Source organism: Hyla sarda, chromosome 9 (assembly GCF_029499605.1).
Source record: "Hyla sarda isolate aHylSar1 chromosome 9, aHylSar1.hap1, whole genome shotgun sequence".
Lineage (NCBI taxonomy): Eukaryota > Metazoa > Chordata > Amphibia > Anura > Hylidae > Hyla > Hyla sarda.
Window position 1 is genome coordinate 162,354,523 of NC_079197.1, and position 19,003 is coordinate 162,373,525.

Below are 19,003 nucleotides of genomic sequence, written 5' to 3' on the forward strand. Positions count from 1 at the left end.
GGACTGTGCTCGTGATGTCATCAGTGTTCCAAAAAGAAAGGAATTTCGTCTGTTGCATTCAGCAGCTAATAAGTACTGGAAGGATTAAGATTTTTTCATAGAAGTAATTTACAAATATGTTTAACTTTCTGCCACCAGTTGATTTAAAAGAAAAAAGGTTTTCACCGGAGTACCCCTTTAATATCATCACAGGGGCTGCCGGGTCAGAGAGGAAGCCCAAGGACTATAGAGGGGGAGCCTGCAAACAGTAAGGCACTTACTAGCAACCAAAAGTGCCCTTATTTGAGCCCCTGCCCTCCAAAACGTCCGTGCACCTCCCTGCTGTCCGGGCATGCTGAGAGTTGTAGTTTTGCAACAAGTTTGGAGACCACTGCTATAGACAGTCACTGCAATGTAACCGGGCCCCATTATCGCAGTCTCTTGGGAGCCACCTAGAAGTGATCCTGTGTATATATATATATGAAGTACTTGATGCTCTGCAGACGTGGTCCCCATATCCAGTGTTTCTCTATCACATCATCTGATTTAGAGTCTCTGCTCTTAGTGCCACATTGTGCGGGGTCCATGTTAGACGAGAAGAGATGCTCTGCAGGCTTGTGGTCCAGCGCTTCATGAAGGAACATGATCCGATGTTAATATTCAGGCCGCTATATGACCTGATGGCTGGGACATAACATGGCGCCTCTCAGTAAGGTTCACCATGAATGGGCACGGTCCTTGCAGTCATCCGGTGTGATGGCGGTGGACCCGTCCAGGCTCAGATGAAGGTGGCTCTGTGCACGTGACGTTCCTCCAGCTCTCGGTAGAGCGCCTCGTTCTCTCTCTGTAGTTTCCATATCCTTTCGTTCTGTACGGAGAGCTCCTGTGAGGACATAGTGATCTGTCAGGACAATTGTACATCTCCTGCACCTACTCCAGATAACAGTCATTGTGCTACTCCTGGGGATACAGATGGGTACACCAAATGGGCACTGGGCCAATCTTAGCATTGTCTTAAAGGGGTACTCCGCTGCTCAGCATTTGGAACAAACTGTTACGAACGCTGGAGCCGGGAGCTTGTGATATCATAGCCCCGCCCCCTCATGCCATCACGCCACGCCCCCTCAATGCAAGTCTATGGGAGGGAGCGTGACAGCCGTCACGCCCCCCTCCCATAGACTTGCATTGAGGGGGCAGGGTGTAACGTCATGAGGGGGCGGGGCTATGACGTCACGAGCTCCCGGCTCCAGCGTTCGGAGCAGCGGAGTACCCCTTTAATGGGGATCTCCAATGTCCCTGGTATTCTTGTTTTTCGGTAGATTCAGAAATATAGTATCTGCTGCGGATTTGATACTTTACATATTTATTTGTATTAATCAGTGATGTTCCAATACCGATACTGGTATCAGTGCCGATACGAGACATGTGAGTACTTGTACTCATGCAAATGTACCAAAACCCTTCCTGATTCCTGCAGATGGTGTTGATGCCATTCGATTGGTAGTCAGAGAGACCCCTTCATAGAAAAAAAAGTCCCTCTCACCTTTCCTCCGCTCCTGTGCTGAGGCCTCTTCGTCATTCGCTCATTATCAGGAGTGGTGCAGGACATCCCGAATGATGATGTGTTTTTATTGCGAGTCATCCTGCACCACTAACAGAGCAGAGGATGCAGCCGAGTGGAGGGAAGGTGGGAGGGGACTACCGAATTGACTACCTAAATACTGGGGGCTTTTGCCTAAAATGGGAGGGTTCCCGACCTACCTGCCTACTGGGGGCTTTTAACTTTTCGGGGGGATCCCCTGCCTACCTACTGAGGAACTTAACCTAATAGGGGGATTCCCTACTTACCCTTCTTTTGGGGGTTCTATCTAAAAAGGGGAGGATTACCTACCTACTGGGAGCTTTCACCTAGTAAGGGGGAATCCCTATCTACTTACCGACTGGGGGCTTATAATCTTTTAGGGATATTTCCTACCTAGCTACCTAAGTATGAACGGACCGTCCACAGCCGGCTTAGAGACTACTCCATCTTGGACTGTCCGGACGTCGATGAAGAAGAGGATTAACGCCCCTCTGCTTCCCCTACCTCCCTGTATGTTTTCCTAGTAGTTTGACCCTGTCATCTGCCCTCCCTCCTACCCCCATAGATCCCACGCCCCACCCCGATCACAGACTGTAATGTGTTGTTGTTTTTCGACTTTGTTTCTTTGATATCGAGTGATGGAGCGGAAAGTTAGTGTAGCATGTGGTATAGTGTATAGCTAAGGGAACCTGTGCTGTATATTGTACCGTCATGCTTTGTGTGATTGTAATTTAATGACGACTGAATGACGAATAAAGCTCTTTCAATACCTTTAGAGTCCTTTCACGTAGGACAGAGCTAAATATTGAAAGTCTGCAGTGTATTATAGTAGCAATGTGAATGTGATTTCAAAAAGATTTCATCCACAAGCTGCAGAAGAAAGTAATGGACTGCATGTATGAGGGAACATGTATGAGATATGCATTCAATGTATGCTTGCAATGTTATTTGGTGCCACTAGATGTCACTATGCATTATAAATTATAAATGGAGCAGTGAATCAGGAAGTAAGACAGTGTGAGGCTGAGAGCACAGAAAGTGCTGTAAGGAGCAGCATATGTTTGCTATGGGGATTTCCTCCTACTCTGGACAGTTCTTAAAATGGACAGAGATGTCAGCAGAGAGCACTGTGCTTGTGATGTCAGCAGAGAGCACTGTGTTTCAAAAAGGAAATAATTAGTATTAGACATTATTAACTGTCCAGAGTAGGATAAAATCCCCATAGAAAACATATGATGCTTTGGACACTTCCTAAAATGGACAGAGATGTCAGCAGAGAGCACTGTGCTCTTGATGTCAGCAGAGAGCTCTGTGTTCTAAAAAATAATAGAATTTCCTCTGTAGTATTCAGCAGCTAATAAGTACTGGAAGTATTACGATTTTTTAATAGAAGTAATTTACAAATCTGTTTAACTTTCTGGCACCAGTTGATTTAAATAAAAAAAACGTTTTCCACCGGAGTACCCCTTTAATGTTTATTATACTGTATATCAGTGGTCTCCAAACTGTGGACCTCCAACTATTGCAAAACTACAACTCCAAGCATGCCCGGACAGCCGTTGGCTGTCCGGACATGCTGGGAGTTGTAGTTTAGCAACATCTGGATGGGCCACTGTTAGGAAACCAGGGTGTATCCCATCCAGTCTCCACCCTGCGACTCTGTCCATCTATTACCCACCTTGGTTAGCAGCCGGTTCTGGTACCTCAGTGTGGTGATGGTGTCAGGATGTTTTGTTGAGTAGGGGGACTGTCTCCGGGTGCCCTAAAAACACAAATATGCCAGCAGTCAAGATAAAATACAATATACGGGCATACAAGCTGCATTGACATTATAGAAACATAGAATGTGTCGGCAGATAAGAACCATTTGGCCCATCTACCATTATGTGATTAGCTTTGCCAATTCCAGACTATAAGAGTATGTTCACACCTGTAAGGAAAAAAAACCTTCTAAAACGTTTCCATGTGGTTTTTAAAGTACGGGTGTTTTGTATTTTTGTGATTTTTTTTCTGGAATTTTCCAATCTCCCATTTATTTCAATGTAAGCTTCCAACGAAACTGATCTGAAAGTAACAAGGCGCTTATTTTTTTAAGTGCTGTTTTAATTCTCTTTTGAGCATTCTTCATAGAAGTTAAAGGGGTACCCTGCCCCTAGACATCTTATCCCCTATCCAAAGGATAGGGGATAATATGTCTGATGGTGGGGGTCCCGTCGCTGGGGAGGTGCACTAAGCAAACTTGCCGGCGGACTGGCGATGACGCCAAGGTCACGCCCCGCTCGTGAGGTCACGGCCATGCCTCCTCAATGTAAGTCTATGGGAGGGGGAGTAGCCGTGATGTCCCAAACTGGGCGTGCCTCACGCACTGCTCATAACGCTGCACACAACACACCGGGTGCAGCAGGGAGATCGGGGGGGTCCCAGCAGCAGGACCCGCGCGGTCAGACATCTTATCCCCTATACTGTGGATAGCGGATAAGATGTCTAGGGGTGGAGTACCCCTTTAATGGGAACTAAAACACACTTTTTCACAGTGTTTTAGAGGCTTTTTGGGGCTTTCTTTGCTTGTGTGAAAATGTATTTTATGTCTTATGTATCATCTTGATTTTTTATACTGATTAGAACCTGATACTGAAACGTGTGTTGATTTTTATTTATTTATTTTTTTGTCCTGTTTCTATTTTCTGATTGTAATTTTTTTTCTCATTCCCAGGGAGGGGGAGGCTGAGCTGTGAGCTTCATCTTTTGTCATCTCTATCTACTGGTGTCACCTTACCTGTAATGCTGTACAGATCATTTTCTAGCAGACACCTCCTTATTATCACATATAAAACAGGAAGGCTCAACTTAGTTTTAGGCCCAGAGGCCTGAATGGAAATTGCAAGCTTTCGGGAATATTTTATAATATAGATTAGAGATGAGCTAATTTTTTGAAAAAAATTATTTGGCTAATTTGCCGAATTTTTTAAAAATTTTATATTCAATCCATATTAATTCACCGCGAATCGATATAATAAAAAGTGTGTGTGTTTTTAACTTTTTTAACTTTTTTTTTCTTTATTTTTTACATTTTTAGGCAGTACTACTACTCCCAGCATGAAACAGACTGTTCTATGATGGGAGTAGTAGTACCTGTACTAATAGACAGGACGCCCTGGGTATCACTTCTGACACCCATTGCGATCCTCCTATACAATGTATAGTTGCGGACAGCTGGCCGCTCTTCTGCACGATCCTGCAGTATGTTCTGTGATGTAAAATTCTTCACATCACAGATTCATATTTCTCGCAGAGAGCTGTGATTGGCCAGATGGCTCCTGCCAATCACAACTCTCTGTGGGAAATATGAATAATAGGTGTATGTATGTATATATATATATATATATATATATATATATATATATAGCAGTGCCAGGGACCAGAGAAGATCGTCCGTTCCTCGAGTCTATACATTATATAGGAGGATCGCAACGGGTGTCAGGAGTGACACACACTGTGATCTTTCCTTAACTGCAGGTACTACTGCTCCCAACATGGAGCACACTCTGCTCAATGCTGGGAGCTGTAGTACCTGCATTAATAGACAGATCGCAACAGGTATCACTTCTTACACCTGTTCTGATCTGTCTATTAATGCAGGTACTAAAGGGACTAATTATCGGGAGCGATATTATATATATTTTCACTTTACCTTTTTAGCCCTGTTTATTTTATTTTTTCGGGCATTTAGATGTGCTGGCATGAATAATTGCGGGGGTCAGAGACAAGCTGAGGACAGGGACATCCGTAACATGTATAATACAGTAGGCAAAAAAGGCTGACATTTTCCTTAATTTACCAAAAATCCATAAATTTACAGAGGTCTTCTATTAGAAATTAAAAATACTTCAAATTGTAATTTGCGGAGGCAGATGGCCGGGACAATAATGTATGTATGTATTAAATATAATTGGGAAAGACAATGTCATTGTAATTATACAGTATGAGCTGGTTTTAACCCCTTAAGGACCCGGGGTTTTTCAGTTTTTGCATTTTCGTTTTTTCCTCCTTACCTTTAAAAAATCATAACTCTTTCAATTTTGCACCTAAAAATCCATATGATTGCTTATTTTTGCACCACCAATTCTACTTTGTAATAACATCAGTCATTTTACCCAACAATCTACATGATAATGGGGGAAAAAAATCATTGTGAGACAAAATTGAAAAAAAAACACCATTTTATACATTTTAACCCCTTAAGGACACATGACGTACTGGAACGTCATGTGTCCACTCCCGATCTATAACGCGGGGCCACGGCGTGGCCCCGCGTCATAGCGGGTCGGGCCCGGCCTCTAACAACGGCCGGGACCCGTGGCTAATAGCGCGCGGCATTGATCGCTGTGCCGCGCGCTATTAACCCTTTAGACGCGGCGTTCAAAGTTGAACGCCGCGTCTAAAGTGAAACCGAAAGCATGCCGGCTAGCTCAGTGGGCTGTTCGGGATAGCCGCGGTGAAATCGCGGCATCCCGAACAGCTGACAGGACAGCGGGAGGGCCCCTACCTGCCTCCTCGCTGTCCGATCGCCGAATGACTGCTCAGTGCCTGAGATCCAGGCCTGAGCAGTCATGCGGCAGAATCGTTGATCACTGGTTTCTTATGAGAAACCAGTGATCAACATAGAAGATCAGTGTGTGCAGTGTTATAGGTCCCTATGGGACCTATAACACTGCAAAAAAAAAGTGCAAAAAAAAAGTGAATAAACATCATTTAACCCCTTCCCTATTAAAAGTTTGAATCACCCCCCTTTTCCCATAAAAGAAAAAACACAGTGTAAATAAAAATAAAAATAAACATAAATGGTATCGCCGCGTGCGGAAATGTCCGAATTATAAAAATATATCGTTAATTAAACCGCATGGTCAATGGCGTGCGCGCAAAAAAATTCCAAAGTCCAAAATAGTGCATTTTTGGTCACTTTTTATATCATGAAAAAATGAATAAAAAGCGATCAATAAGTCCTATCAATGCAAAAATGGTACCGTTAAAAACCTCAGATCACGGCGCAAAAAATGAGCCCTCATACCGCCCCATACACGGAAAAATAAAAAAGTTATAGGGGTCAGAAGATGACAATTTTAAACGTATTAATTTTCCTGCATGTAGTTATGATTTTTTCCAGAAGTCCGACAAAATCAAACCTATATAAGTAGGGTATCATTTTAATTGTATGGACCTACAGAATACATATCAGGTGTCATTTTTACCGAAAAATGTACTACGTAGAAACGGAAGCCCCCAAAAGTTACAAAACAGCGTTTTTTTTTAAATTTTGTCGCACAATGATTTTTTTTCCCGCTTCACCATAGATTTTTGGGCAAAATGACTGACGTCATTACAAAGTAGAATTGGTGGCGCAAAAAATAAGCCATCATATGGATTTTTAGGTGTAAATTTGAAAGAGTTATGATTTTTTAAAGGCAAGGAGCAAAAAACGAAAATGCAAAAACGGAAAAACCTCCGGTCCTTAAGGGGTTAAGGGCTTCCGTTCCTACACAGTAAATTTTGTATACATTTAAAATTGTCATCTTCTGACCACTATAACTTTTTTATTTTTCCTCTTATGGGGTGGTTTGAGGGCTCATTTTTTGCATCATTATCTGAAGTTTTTATTGGTACCATTTTTGTATTGATCAGACTTGTTGATTGCTTTTTATAAATTTTTTCATAATATAAAAAGTGACCAAAAATACACTATTTGGGGCTTTTTAATTTTTGTGTGGTTTAATTAATGATATATTTTTATAATTTGGACATTTCCGCATGCGGCAATACCACATATGTTTATTTTTCTTTTTATTTACACAGTTTTTTTTAATGGGAAAAGGGGGGTGATTCAAACTTTTATTTGGGAAGGGGTGAAATGTCCTTTATTCACTTTTTTTTTTTGCAATGTTATAGCTCCCATAGGGAGCTATAACACTGCACACACTGATCTTTTACATTGTTCAATGGTTTCTCATAGGAAACCATTGATCAATGATTCTGCCGCTTGACTGCTCATGCCTGGAACTTGGCGATCGGACACCAGGAGGCAAGGTAAGGGATCCTCCTGCTGTGTCTCAGCTGTTCGGGATGCCGCCCCCTGAGCTAGCCCCCTGAGCTAGCCGGCAACGATTTAGTTTTACTTTAGACGCGGCGATCAACTTTGAACGCCGCGTCTAAAGGATTAATAGCGATCAGTGTCGCGCACTATTAGCCACGGGTCCTGGCCCGGGCCTGACCCGCTATGATGCGGGACCATGCCGTGGCCCCGCGTTATAGAACAGATGCGGACTCAGGACGTACCAGTACGTCCTGGGTCCTTAACAGGTTAATTGACAAATTACAGAAAAACTTTTCTTGCAATTCCAATGTCTCTGCTTTATATGTGAAAGATCTTTTATTTTTTTATGTAGGGGATGATGGGAGTTGTAATGTCTGAATTCTAGTACTGTGGTTGCAGCGGGACCGTCAGGGAGTCTATGGCCGTCCTGGGGCCATATGAATGGAAGAAATAAAGTTTTGAAATATACAGTAGAGCAAATTAAGGTCAATTGAATAATGAGACCACATCCAATTAAGGTCAAATAGGTAATAGAACATCAAAGGAATGTAGGTCAAGTGGTTTGACCTTAATTGGCTGTGGTTTTATTATTCAATTAAGGTCTTTCCTTAATTGAATAATAAATTAAGGTCTCTCCTATTTCCTGTTCTTCATTCATCTGTCTGCTGTGTGAGATGTATGATGTTATAGGTCCAAGACAGACCGCAGCAATAATGTCCATTTACCAAATGACCATATTCAGACTCCCAACAGGCATGTACTAAATAATCATACTTCACTCCGTGGGATTTTTCATTGGAAGACAAGTATACATTCTTAGTTCCAACATAAACGTACATACATACAAACATCCTTAGTATACATTTGGTCTTCCAATAAAAAATCCCATGGAGTGAAGTATGATTATTTAGTACATGCCTGTTGGGAGTATGAATATGTCATATGGTAAATGGACATTATTGCTGCGGTTTGTCCTTGTCACGATTCGGCTTCAGGTAGTGGATCCTCTGTGTCAGCGAGGGATTGGCGTGGACCGTGCTAGTGGACCGGTTCTAAGAGGCTACTGGTGTTCACCAGAGCCCGCCGCAAAGCGGGATGGTCTTGCTGCGGCAGTAGCAACCAGGTCGTATCCACTAGCAACGGCTCTACCTCGCTGACTGCTGAGAAGGCGTGGGACAGAAGGACTAGGCAGAGGCAAGGTCAGACGTAGCAGAAGGTCGGGGGCAGGCGGCAAGATTCGTAGTCAGGATGGATAGCAGAAGTTCAGGTACACAGGCTTTGGACACACTAAACGCTTTCACTGGCACAAGGCAACAAGATCCGGCAAGGGAGTGCAAGGGAGGAGATCAGATATAGCCAGGGAGCAGATGGAAGCCAATTAAGCTAATTGGGCCAGGCACCAATCATTGGTGCACTGGCCCTTTAAGTCTCAGAGAGCTGGCGCGCGCGCGCCCTAGAGAGCGGAGCCGCGCGCGCCAGCACAAGACAGCAGGGGACCGGGACGGGTAAGTGACCTGGGATGCGATTTGCGAGCGGGCGCGTCCCGCTGTGCGAATGGCATCCCCGACGGCCATGACAGTACAGCGCTCCCGGTCAGCGGGACTGACCGGGGCGCTGCAGGGAGAAAGACGCCGTGAGCGCTCCGGGGAGGAGCGGGGACCCGGAGCGCTAGGCGTAACAGTACCCCCCCCCTTAGGTCTCCCCTTTTTTTTGTCCGGTAACTGCCTCCCCTGGGATGAGGACACCGGGAAAGAATGGAGGGTTTCCTCAACGGCAGGCAGAGCAGCAGGAGTAGGAATGGGGAGGGAGGGCAGAGGGTGAAGCTTGGCACGGGGCAGGGTGACACAAGGACGGGAGCCATGAGGAGGCACAGAGGCTTGCCTGACGGGACTGGGAGGGGGGGAGAGGCACTTCCTAAGGCAGGCAGAGTCCCAGTTCTTGATCTCCCCGGTGGTCCAATCAAGGGTGGGAGAATGAAGCCGGAGCCACGGCAGACCGAGGAGGACCTCAGAGGTACAGTTGGGGAGAACGAAGAGCTCAATCCTTTCGTGGTGGGGTCCAATACACATCAGGAGGGGTTCTGTGCGGTAACGCACGGTGCAATCCAGTCTGACTCCATTGACCGCGGAAATGTAGAGCGGCTTGACAAGACGGGTCACCGGGATGCGGAATTTATTAACAAACGACTCCAAAATAAAATTTCCAGAGGCACCGGAGTCCAAGCAGGCCACGGCTGAGAGGGAGGAGTTGGCTGAAGGAGAAATCCGCACGGGCACCGTGAGACGTGGAGGAGCAGACTTGGAACCAAGAGACGCCACACCGACGTGAGCTGGGTGCGTGCGTGGAGGACGGATAGGGCAATCCACCAAGAAATGCTCGGTACTGGCACAGTAAAGACAGAGATTTTCTTCCCTACGGCGATTCCTCTCTTCCTGGGTCAGGCGAGACCTATCCACTTGCATGGCCTCCTCGGCGGGAGGCCCAGGCGTAGATTGCAACGGATACTGTGGGAGAGGTGCCCAGAGATCTAAGTCTTTTTCCTGGCGGAGCTCTTGGTGTCGCTCAGAAAAACGCATGTCAATGCGGGTAGCTAAATGGATGAGTTCTTGCAGGTTGGCAGGAATCTCTCGTGCGGCCAGCACATCCTTGATGCGACTGGATAGGCCTTTTTTAAAGGTCGCGCAGAGAGCCTCGTTATTCCATGATAACTCGGAAGCAAGAGTACGAAATTGGATGGCGTACTCGCCCACTGAGGAATTACCCTGGACCAGGTTCAACAGGGCAGTCTCGGCAGAAGAAGCTCGGGCTGGCTCCTCGAAGACACTCCGGAGTTCAGCGAAGAAGGCCTGGACTGTGGCTGTGGCAGGATCATTGCGGTCCCAGAGCGGTGTGGCCCAAGACAAGGCCTTTCCTGAAAGAAGGCTTACTACGAACGCCACCTTAGACCGTTCTGAAGGAAACAAGTCCGACAACATCTCCATATGCAGGGAACACTGAGACAAAAATCCACGGCAGAGTTTAGAGTCCCCATCAAATTTGTCCGGCAGGGACAAGCGGAGGCTAGGAGCGGCCACTCGCTGCGGAGGAGGTGCAGGAGCTGGCGGAGGAGATGGTTGCTGCTGTAGCAGAGGCAGAAGTTGCTGTAACGTGGCGGTCAACTGCGACAGCTGCTGTCCTTGTTGGGCAATTTGCTGCGATTGCTGAGCGACCACCGTGGTAAGGTCAGCGAGACTTGGCAGCGGCACCTCAGCGGGATCCATGGCCGGATCTACTGTCACGATTCGGCTTCAGGTAGTGGATCCTCTGTGTCAGCGAGGGATTGGCGTGGACCGTGCTAGTGGACCGGTTCTAAGAGGCTACTGGTGTTCACCAGAGCCCGCCGCAAAGCGGGATGGTCTTGCTGCGGCAGTAGCAACCAGGTCGTATCCACTAGCAACGGCTCTACCTCGCTGACTGCTGAGAAGGCGTGGGACAGAAGGACTAGGCAGAGGCAAGGTCAGACGTAGCAGAAGGTCGGGGGCAGGCGGCAAGATTCGTAGTCAGGATGGATAGCAGAAGTTCAGGTACACAGGCTTTGGACACACTAAACGCTTTCACTGGCACAAGGCAACAAGATCCGGCAAGGGAGTGCAAGGGAGGAGATCAGATATAGCCAGGGAGCAGATGGAAGCCAATTAAGCTAATTGGGCCAGGCACCAATCATTGGTGCACTGGCCCTTTAAGTCTCAGAGAGCTGGCGCGCGCGCGCCCTAGAGAGCGGAGCCGCGCGCGCCAGCACAAGACAGCAGGGGACCGGGACGGGTAAGTGACCTGGGATGCGATTTGCGAGCGGGCGCGTCCCGCTGTGCGAATGGCATCCCCGACGGCCATGACAGTACAGCGCTCCCGGTCAGCGGGACTGACCGGGGCGCTGCAGGGAGAAAGACGCCGTGAGCGCTCCGGGGAGGAGCGGGGACCCGGAGCGCTAGGCGTAACAGTCCTGGACCTATAAACAGCATACATGTGTAAGAGGCTATAAATTGTACATCTCGATGTCATCATTTTAATAGCCAGAATGTACTATATGAAAATATGAATACAAAAAATGCATAAAAAATGCATAGTATGCATACTAACTTAAATGGTTCATGAAATAGAATATATTTTGAATGTGTGCTACTTGTTTGGATAATCAGGTTGGTGACTATATTTCACATTAAATGTGAACTGTGTACTGGATGTCCATAAAGCAGTGGAATTGAATATAATACTGTTTGGAGTGCGCTACTTGCTTAGACAATTGCAGTGGGTGGTTACATACCGCATTGAATGTGAACTCTGCACTAGATATCTATAAAGCAGTGGAAGTGAATATTTAAAATTGTTTGGATATATTTGCAGAATAGACTATTTTGCGCTAATGTTGTTGGGTGCCGTATGCTACAACGGACGTATAATAGGCTCTACAAGAATAATATACTTGAGCTGTTAATAACAAGCACGATCCAGGCGTAGGAGCTGCAGGACTGCTATATTGACGCCACTTGCAGGCGCTGCAGGTCCTCGACCCGGCATCCACCGCCACTGATACATATATAACTTACTGCGAGGACTGCATCTTAGAAGGGATCACAGAGGTGATCGCAACCGAACATACCCGGGAGGGGTGAGATACAAAATTACCTGTCATAACTGCCAGTATCTCTTGCATAGTTGATAACCATCAAAGATCCTATTGTTGCAGCAGTATAAATCTGTTCAACTTGTTACAAATTGACTGCGCTAGAGACTTGAACTCAAAGTATGTGTTGAAACAAAATATTTATGCTGGCCAGCTTTTTTCCATATCTTTTTCTATATCTATCATTGATTAAGGACTGAAGGAACCTATTAGGATTTACTGCTGCCGGCTGACAGTCTCACAAATGGTTGCTACTGGTTACAGCCATTGAGTTGCTATTTGTACAGCTTGCGCCAATCGGAAAGAAAAAACGAGCGCATCAATTAGATGAATTTATCTACCTTTCTATAGTGGTCACATTTTTAACATTTTATTATTTGTTATACCATTTTATTGATATACTTGTTGGAGTGGTGTCATCACAAGGGCCCTGTGGTACACCTATCTCCACTAGTTTTTTACATATATATATATATATATATATATATATATATATATATATATATATTAATAAATAGTTGTTTATATATAAAACTATATCCTATGGCCATTTGTTCAAGACCTTGAGCCCCAATTTACTTCCTATTTACATTTAACTATTTTCATCACCTTGGGTATAGGTGATATAATTGGGTAGCCCAGGTCGTATGGTTATTTGATTGACAAGAGCCTCTCCAAACCCACATTGTAGTACGATTCTGGATATTGTTGCATATAATTATGAGGAAGCTGCAATGGCGTATCTGGACATTTATATATTTGTTTTGTAATTTTGTATCTTTCACTCCCACACAAGCAGAAATAATCTAATAATCTAACAAATGTGCAATCACATGTAGTAATGCCGTATACTGCTGTGCAACTTGAGCAATAAAAATCAAGTTTACAGTATGTGGTGGAATTATAGTACAAAATAAGTGGACTCTGCAGCGTTCAAGAGCACTGGTGGTGGTCAGAGTGTATCTAAGTTTGATAATCTATTTCAGTATTTTTAAAAGAACTTATTAAAAGTGAAGGTTTCTTGAAGGTTCCCGATACATTTTTGCTTATATATATATATATATATATATATATATATATATATATATATATATACACACATCTACAGTATATATATTATTACATATTATCCATATGGTACATATATTCAATATGCTGGGTCCTGCAACAGTATTGAGATAAGCTACGGGACCCACCCACCGTCAGTTTAGAAACAGTGCAAAATATATGTTTTCAAACTGTCCGTGGGTACTCAAATAGGATAGGTCAGATATGCTGCAGGATCGGCGGTACCCACGGACAGTTTGCAAACATATATATATATATATATATATATATATATATATATATATTATATCTGTACATATCTTATTAATTTTTTGCGTTCACACAGCAGACAGATGAACGAAGAACAGGAAATAGGAGGGAAAGACATAAATTGAATAATAAAACCACATCCAATTAAGGATAATCCACTTGACCTACATTCCTTTGATGTTCTATTAAATATTTGAAAAACAAACAAAAAAATGTCCCTGAGGGTCTCAGGGTAATTGTATATTGAACAACCTTTAAGGGGTTGCCCCCTCTCGGGGATAAGCCCTTACTAGATACCCTCCCCTAAAAATCAACTTTTATTGAATTTATATAAAATCTTATAATCCCTTCACACGTTTTAAAATTATCAGCGATGCAGTACTGTGCTTCAGTGGGGGTATTGTATTGACCCCCTACTGTGTCCGGTATCACTGGAGCTATGGTACCTAATTAGTGTATATGTTTGGTGTGCTACAGTATCTGCATCACCTAACCATAAACTACCAGTCCTGTTGTGATTCAAACTGCCGCTGGTTAAAACTCATTTAGGACCTCCCCGACGTTTCGCGGATGAATCCGCTTTGTCAATGGTTGCGAGGCTACTGAGCATATTGAATATATAGATACATATTGAATATATAGATAGGTATATGGTAACCAATCATACTAGCATATGATTGATCAGGCCCCCCCCCCCCCCCCCCGAGTATAGTGACACAGACCCAATAACTGTATTGTGCTGCACTGCTAAATAAGAATGCAAACAGGACTAAGTGTCTAAACATACCCATACATCAACATAGGCTGCAAAGGGAATTAATTCCCTAAGCGCAAGGATATGCACGATATGCACATATGTGCTGGTGCGAGACCGGAATTATTTCTAAGTGCAGTGACATGCGCCAAATAAACATACCCAGATCGGACCCTGGTTATGCGCAAGTCGGAGAAGCTGAAGAAATCTAAGTCCTGTGACATGCGCGAGATGACCAGCGAATGAGATCGCGCGAGACATGAGATCAGATACGTCATCTGGTCACATGATAACAACAAAGAGTAAAAGGAGAACCGGATTGGACCACAAATCACGCGATAAGGGAGATTATGACGTGGCGCTACTCTATTGGAGGGGGACGGAAGTGAGGAGGATCCGAGGTCATATAAACTAGTGATGGGCGTCCGGAGCTCAGTAGCCTCGCAACCATTGACAAAGCGGATTCATCCGCGAAATGTCGGGGAGGTCCTGAATGAGTTTTAACCAGCGGCAGTTTGAATCACAACAGGACTGGTAGTTTATGGTTAGGTGATGCAGATACTGTAGCACACCAATCATATACACTAATTAGGTACCATAGCTCCAGTGATACCGGACACAGTAGGGGGTCAATACAATACCCCCACTGAAGCACAGTACTGCATCGCTGATAATTTTAAAACGTGTGAAGGGGTTATAAGATTTTATATAAATTCAATAAAAGTTGATTTTTAGGGGAGGGTATCTAGTAAGGGCTTATCCCCGAGAGGGGGCAATCTATTAAATATTTGACTTTAATTGGATGTGGTCTCATTATTCAATTAACCTTAATTTGCTCTAATTAGAGCAGCTACTGTATATTTCAAAACTTTGTTTCTTCCATTCATACGGCCCCAGGACGGCCATAGACTCCCTGCCAGTCCCACTGCAACCACTGTACTGGAATTCAGGTATTTCAACTCCCATCATCCCCTACATAAAATATAAAAGATTTTCACATACAGAGCAGAGACATTGGAATTGCAAGAAGAGTTTTTCAGTAATTTGTAAATGAAAAACAGCTCATACTGTATAATTACAATGACATCGTCTTTCCCAATTATATTTAATACATACATACATACATTATTGTCCTGGCCATCTGCCTCCGCAAATTACAATTTGAAGTATCGTTAATTTCTGATAGAAGACCTCTGTAAATGTATGGATTTTTGGTAAATTAAGGAAACTGTCAGCCTTTTTTTTGCCTAATGTATTATACATATTACTGATGTCCCTGTCCTCGTCTCGTCTCTGACCCCCGCAATTATTCATGCCAGCACATCTAAATGCCCGAAAAAATAAAATAAATGGGCTTAAAAAGTAAAGTGAAAATATATACTGTATAATATCACTCCCGATAATTAGTCCCTGTAGTACCTGCATTAATAGACAGATCAGAACAGGAGTAAAAAGAGACACCTGTTGCGATCTCTCTATTAATGCAGGTACTACAGCTCCCAGCATGGAGCAGAGTGTGCTCCATGTTAGGAGCAGTAGTACCTTTAGTTAAGAAAGGTCACAGCGGGTCTCACTCCTGACACCCGCTGCGATCGTCCTGTATAATGTATAGATTTGAGGCACGGACGCTCTTCTCTGGTCCCCTGCACTTCCGTATATATACCTATTATTCATATTTACCACAGAGAGTTGTGATTGGCTGGAACCATTTGGCCAATCACATATCTCTGTGGGAAATATAAATCTGTGATGTGAAGAACTTTACATCGCAGTACATAGTGCAGGATTGCGCAAAAGAGCAGCCGGCCCCCCACATCTATACATTATATAGGAGGATCACAACGGGTGTCAGAATGACACCCGGGGCAATCTGTCTATTAGTATAGGTACTACTACTCCCATCATGGAACAGTCTGTCCCATGCTGGGAGTATTAGTACTGTGTTTCCCCTAAAATAAACCCTACCCAAAAGTAAGCCCTAGCAGTATTATCAGGGTGGGCTGCAATATAAGCCCTACCCCAAAAATAAGACCTAGGCCAGGGGTAATCAACTGGCGGACCGCGGTCCAGATCCGGACATTTTTATTATTGTTGGCTACATTTTTAGGCTCCTGCCTGCCCACATAAATTGGTCCCTGTTTACAAATTACTTAAAATTTTGTCATAGAAAATAAAAATTTCGTTAAATGCATTTTTTTTTTACTGCAAAAACTTAGTGGAATCCTAGCCTTAGAGTTATAACAAAATGCAGTGAATGAAGAAATTCGTTATTTCGAATCATCTGTAAATTCGGATTCGGTATGAATCAAATTTTTCATGAAATTCGGAATGAATTCGGATTCGCCCGATTCGATTCACTCATCTCTAATATAGATAGTAAAATAGGAAATTAAAAAAAAAAACATCACCAAAAATTCTTAAAAAATATATGTTTAATGTAAAATCTTGAATTAATCAATAGGTCCTTTTCTCATGGTACGTTACTGTGGGCCCTTATCTATATGTCCCCCTGGTGTGTATATTTACAAGGTCTAGTTATATGCTTCTGTTTGTTACAATGTATCAGTTACAATAAGCCTTGAGTCCTAGATAGATACAGTGAAACAAACTGCAGTTGTGTGAGAAAGTCTCGGAATATGAACAATTAAAAGATTGTTAAATAGTTAAATACAGTAATTTCCCAAAATTTATTTTGAGTCCAGTTCATTGTATTGTATAAAATTTAAAAGTGCTCTGAAAAGTCATGTATGAGAAGTAGAGATCTCCTAGTATTGTTTCCAACTGTACCCAAGCTCTTTGGGTTAGAGTCCCTTAACCTAATCCTTTTTCAATCGCTAAAATGGTAGCCCCCATTTTAAGCAATTTCCCTATAACAAATCCAAAAGTTTCGGATTTGCTGGTATCCTTTGTGAAATTCGGAACTAGTTCAATTTGTTCCAAATCAATTCCATCCTCTTTAAAGGGGTACTTCGGTGGAAAACTTTTTTTTTTTTAATCAACTGGTGCCAGAAAGTTAAACAGATTTGTGAATTACTTCTATTAAAAAATCTTCATTCTTCCAGTACTTATTAGCTGCTGAATACTACAGAGGACATTCCTTTCTTTTTGGAGCTCTCTGCTGAATCACGAGCACAGTGCTCTCTGCTGACATCTCTGTCCATTTTAAGGACTGTCCAGAGTAAAGGAAAATCCCCATAGCAAACATATGCTGCTCTGGACAGTTCCTAAAATGGACAGAGATGTCAACAGAGAGCACTGTGTTCCAAAAAGAAAATAATTTCCTCTGTAGTATTCAGCAGCGAATAAGTACTGGAAGGATTAAGATTTTTTAATAGAAGTAATTCACAAATCTGTTTAACTTTCTGGCACCAGTTGATTTAATCACTTAAGGACCAAGGGCATACAGGTACGCCTTTGCTCCCTGGTACTTAAGGACCAAGGGCGTACCTGTACGCCTGTGGGAATTTCGGTCCCCACCATGCGCCAGGCTGGGACCGGACCGGGGTGACTGCTGATATCGATCAGCAGTCACCCCGAGCAAATGCCCAGGGGGGTCATCAGACCTCCCCCATATCGGTGATCGGCGAAAATCGCAAGTGAATTCACACTTGCGATTTGCGCGATTCCGGGTCATTACGGGTCTATGGTGACCCGGAATATAAGGGGGATCACGGTTGTCCAAGACACCCACGATCCCCTTGAAAGGATAGGAATGAGGGGGCAAGGGTGCCACCCCTCCTATCCCTGCTATTGGTCGTATACACGCGACCACCAATAGCAGATCGGGGGTCGGGGGGTTAACTTTTGTTTTCCCCGTTCTGCCCACCCACAATAGGCGGGGCAGAATGGGGAACGGAAGGAGACCGGCGCCGGAGTCCACTTACAATGCGGGCGAGGCTGCGGGCGACGATCGGTGTCGGAGATCGGCGGGCAGCTATGTCGTGCAGCAGGCTCCCTGGATCCGACGGAAGCCGGTTAGTTGCCTAGCAACATCTGGAGGGCTACAGTCCAAGACCACTATACAGTGGTCTCTATACTGTAGCACTCCAGTTGTTTCAAAACTACAACTCCCAGCATGCCCAGACAGCTGTTTGCTGTCTGGGCATGCTGGGATTTGTAGTTTTGCAGCATCTGGAGGGCCACAGTTTGCAGTGGTCTCTATACTGTAGCTCTCCAGATGTTGCAAAACTGCAAATCCCAGCATGCTGGGAGTTGTAGTTGCGATCCCTCCAGCTGTTGCATAACTACATCTCCCAGCATGCCCTTTGGTGATCAGTACATGCTGGGAGTTGTAGTTTTGCAACAGCTGGATGCACACTGGTTGGAAAATATTGAGTTAGATAACAGAACCTAACTGAAGGTTTTCCAACCAGTGTGCCTCCAGCTGTTGCAAAAGTACAACTCCCAGCATGCACGGTCTGTCACTACATGCTGGGAGTTGTAGTTTTGAAAAAGCTGGAGGTTTGCTCCCCCATGTGAATGTACAGGGTACATTCACACAGGCAGGTTTACAGTAAGTTTTCTGCTTAAAGTATGATCTGCGGCAAATTTTTCACTGCAGCGCAAACTCCTAGCAGGGAACTCACTGTAAACCTCCGCCAGTGCGAATGTACCCTAAAAACA

At 44.2% G+C, this 19,003-nt stretch overlaps 1 protein-coding gene across 3 annotated transcripts in view; it reads right to left on the bottom strand.

Moving 5' to 3' along the window:
• Window positions 1-670: 670 nt before the first annotated feature.
• Window positions 671-19,003, bottom strand: part of SAPCD1 (suppressor APC domain containing 1) — a 53,221-nt gene continuing 34,888 nt past the window's right edge. For all 3 annotated transcript variants that reach the window (XM_056539901.1, XM_056539903.1, XM_056539904.1), the window contains 2 exons: window positions 3,240-3,323; window positions 671-862 (listed from right to left, as the gene is read on the bottom strand). In XM_056539901.1, coding sequence (XP_056395876.1) covers window positions 758-862; window positions 3,240-3,323 — 189 coding nt within the window. In that variant the 3' untranslated portion in view covers window positions 671-757. The remainder of the gene's footprint in view (window positions 863-3,239; window positions 3,324-19,003) is intronic.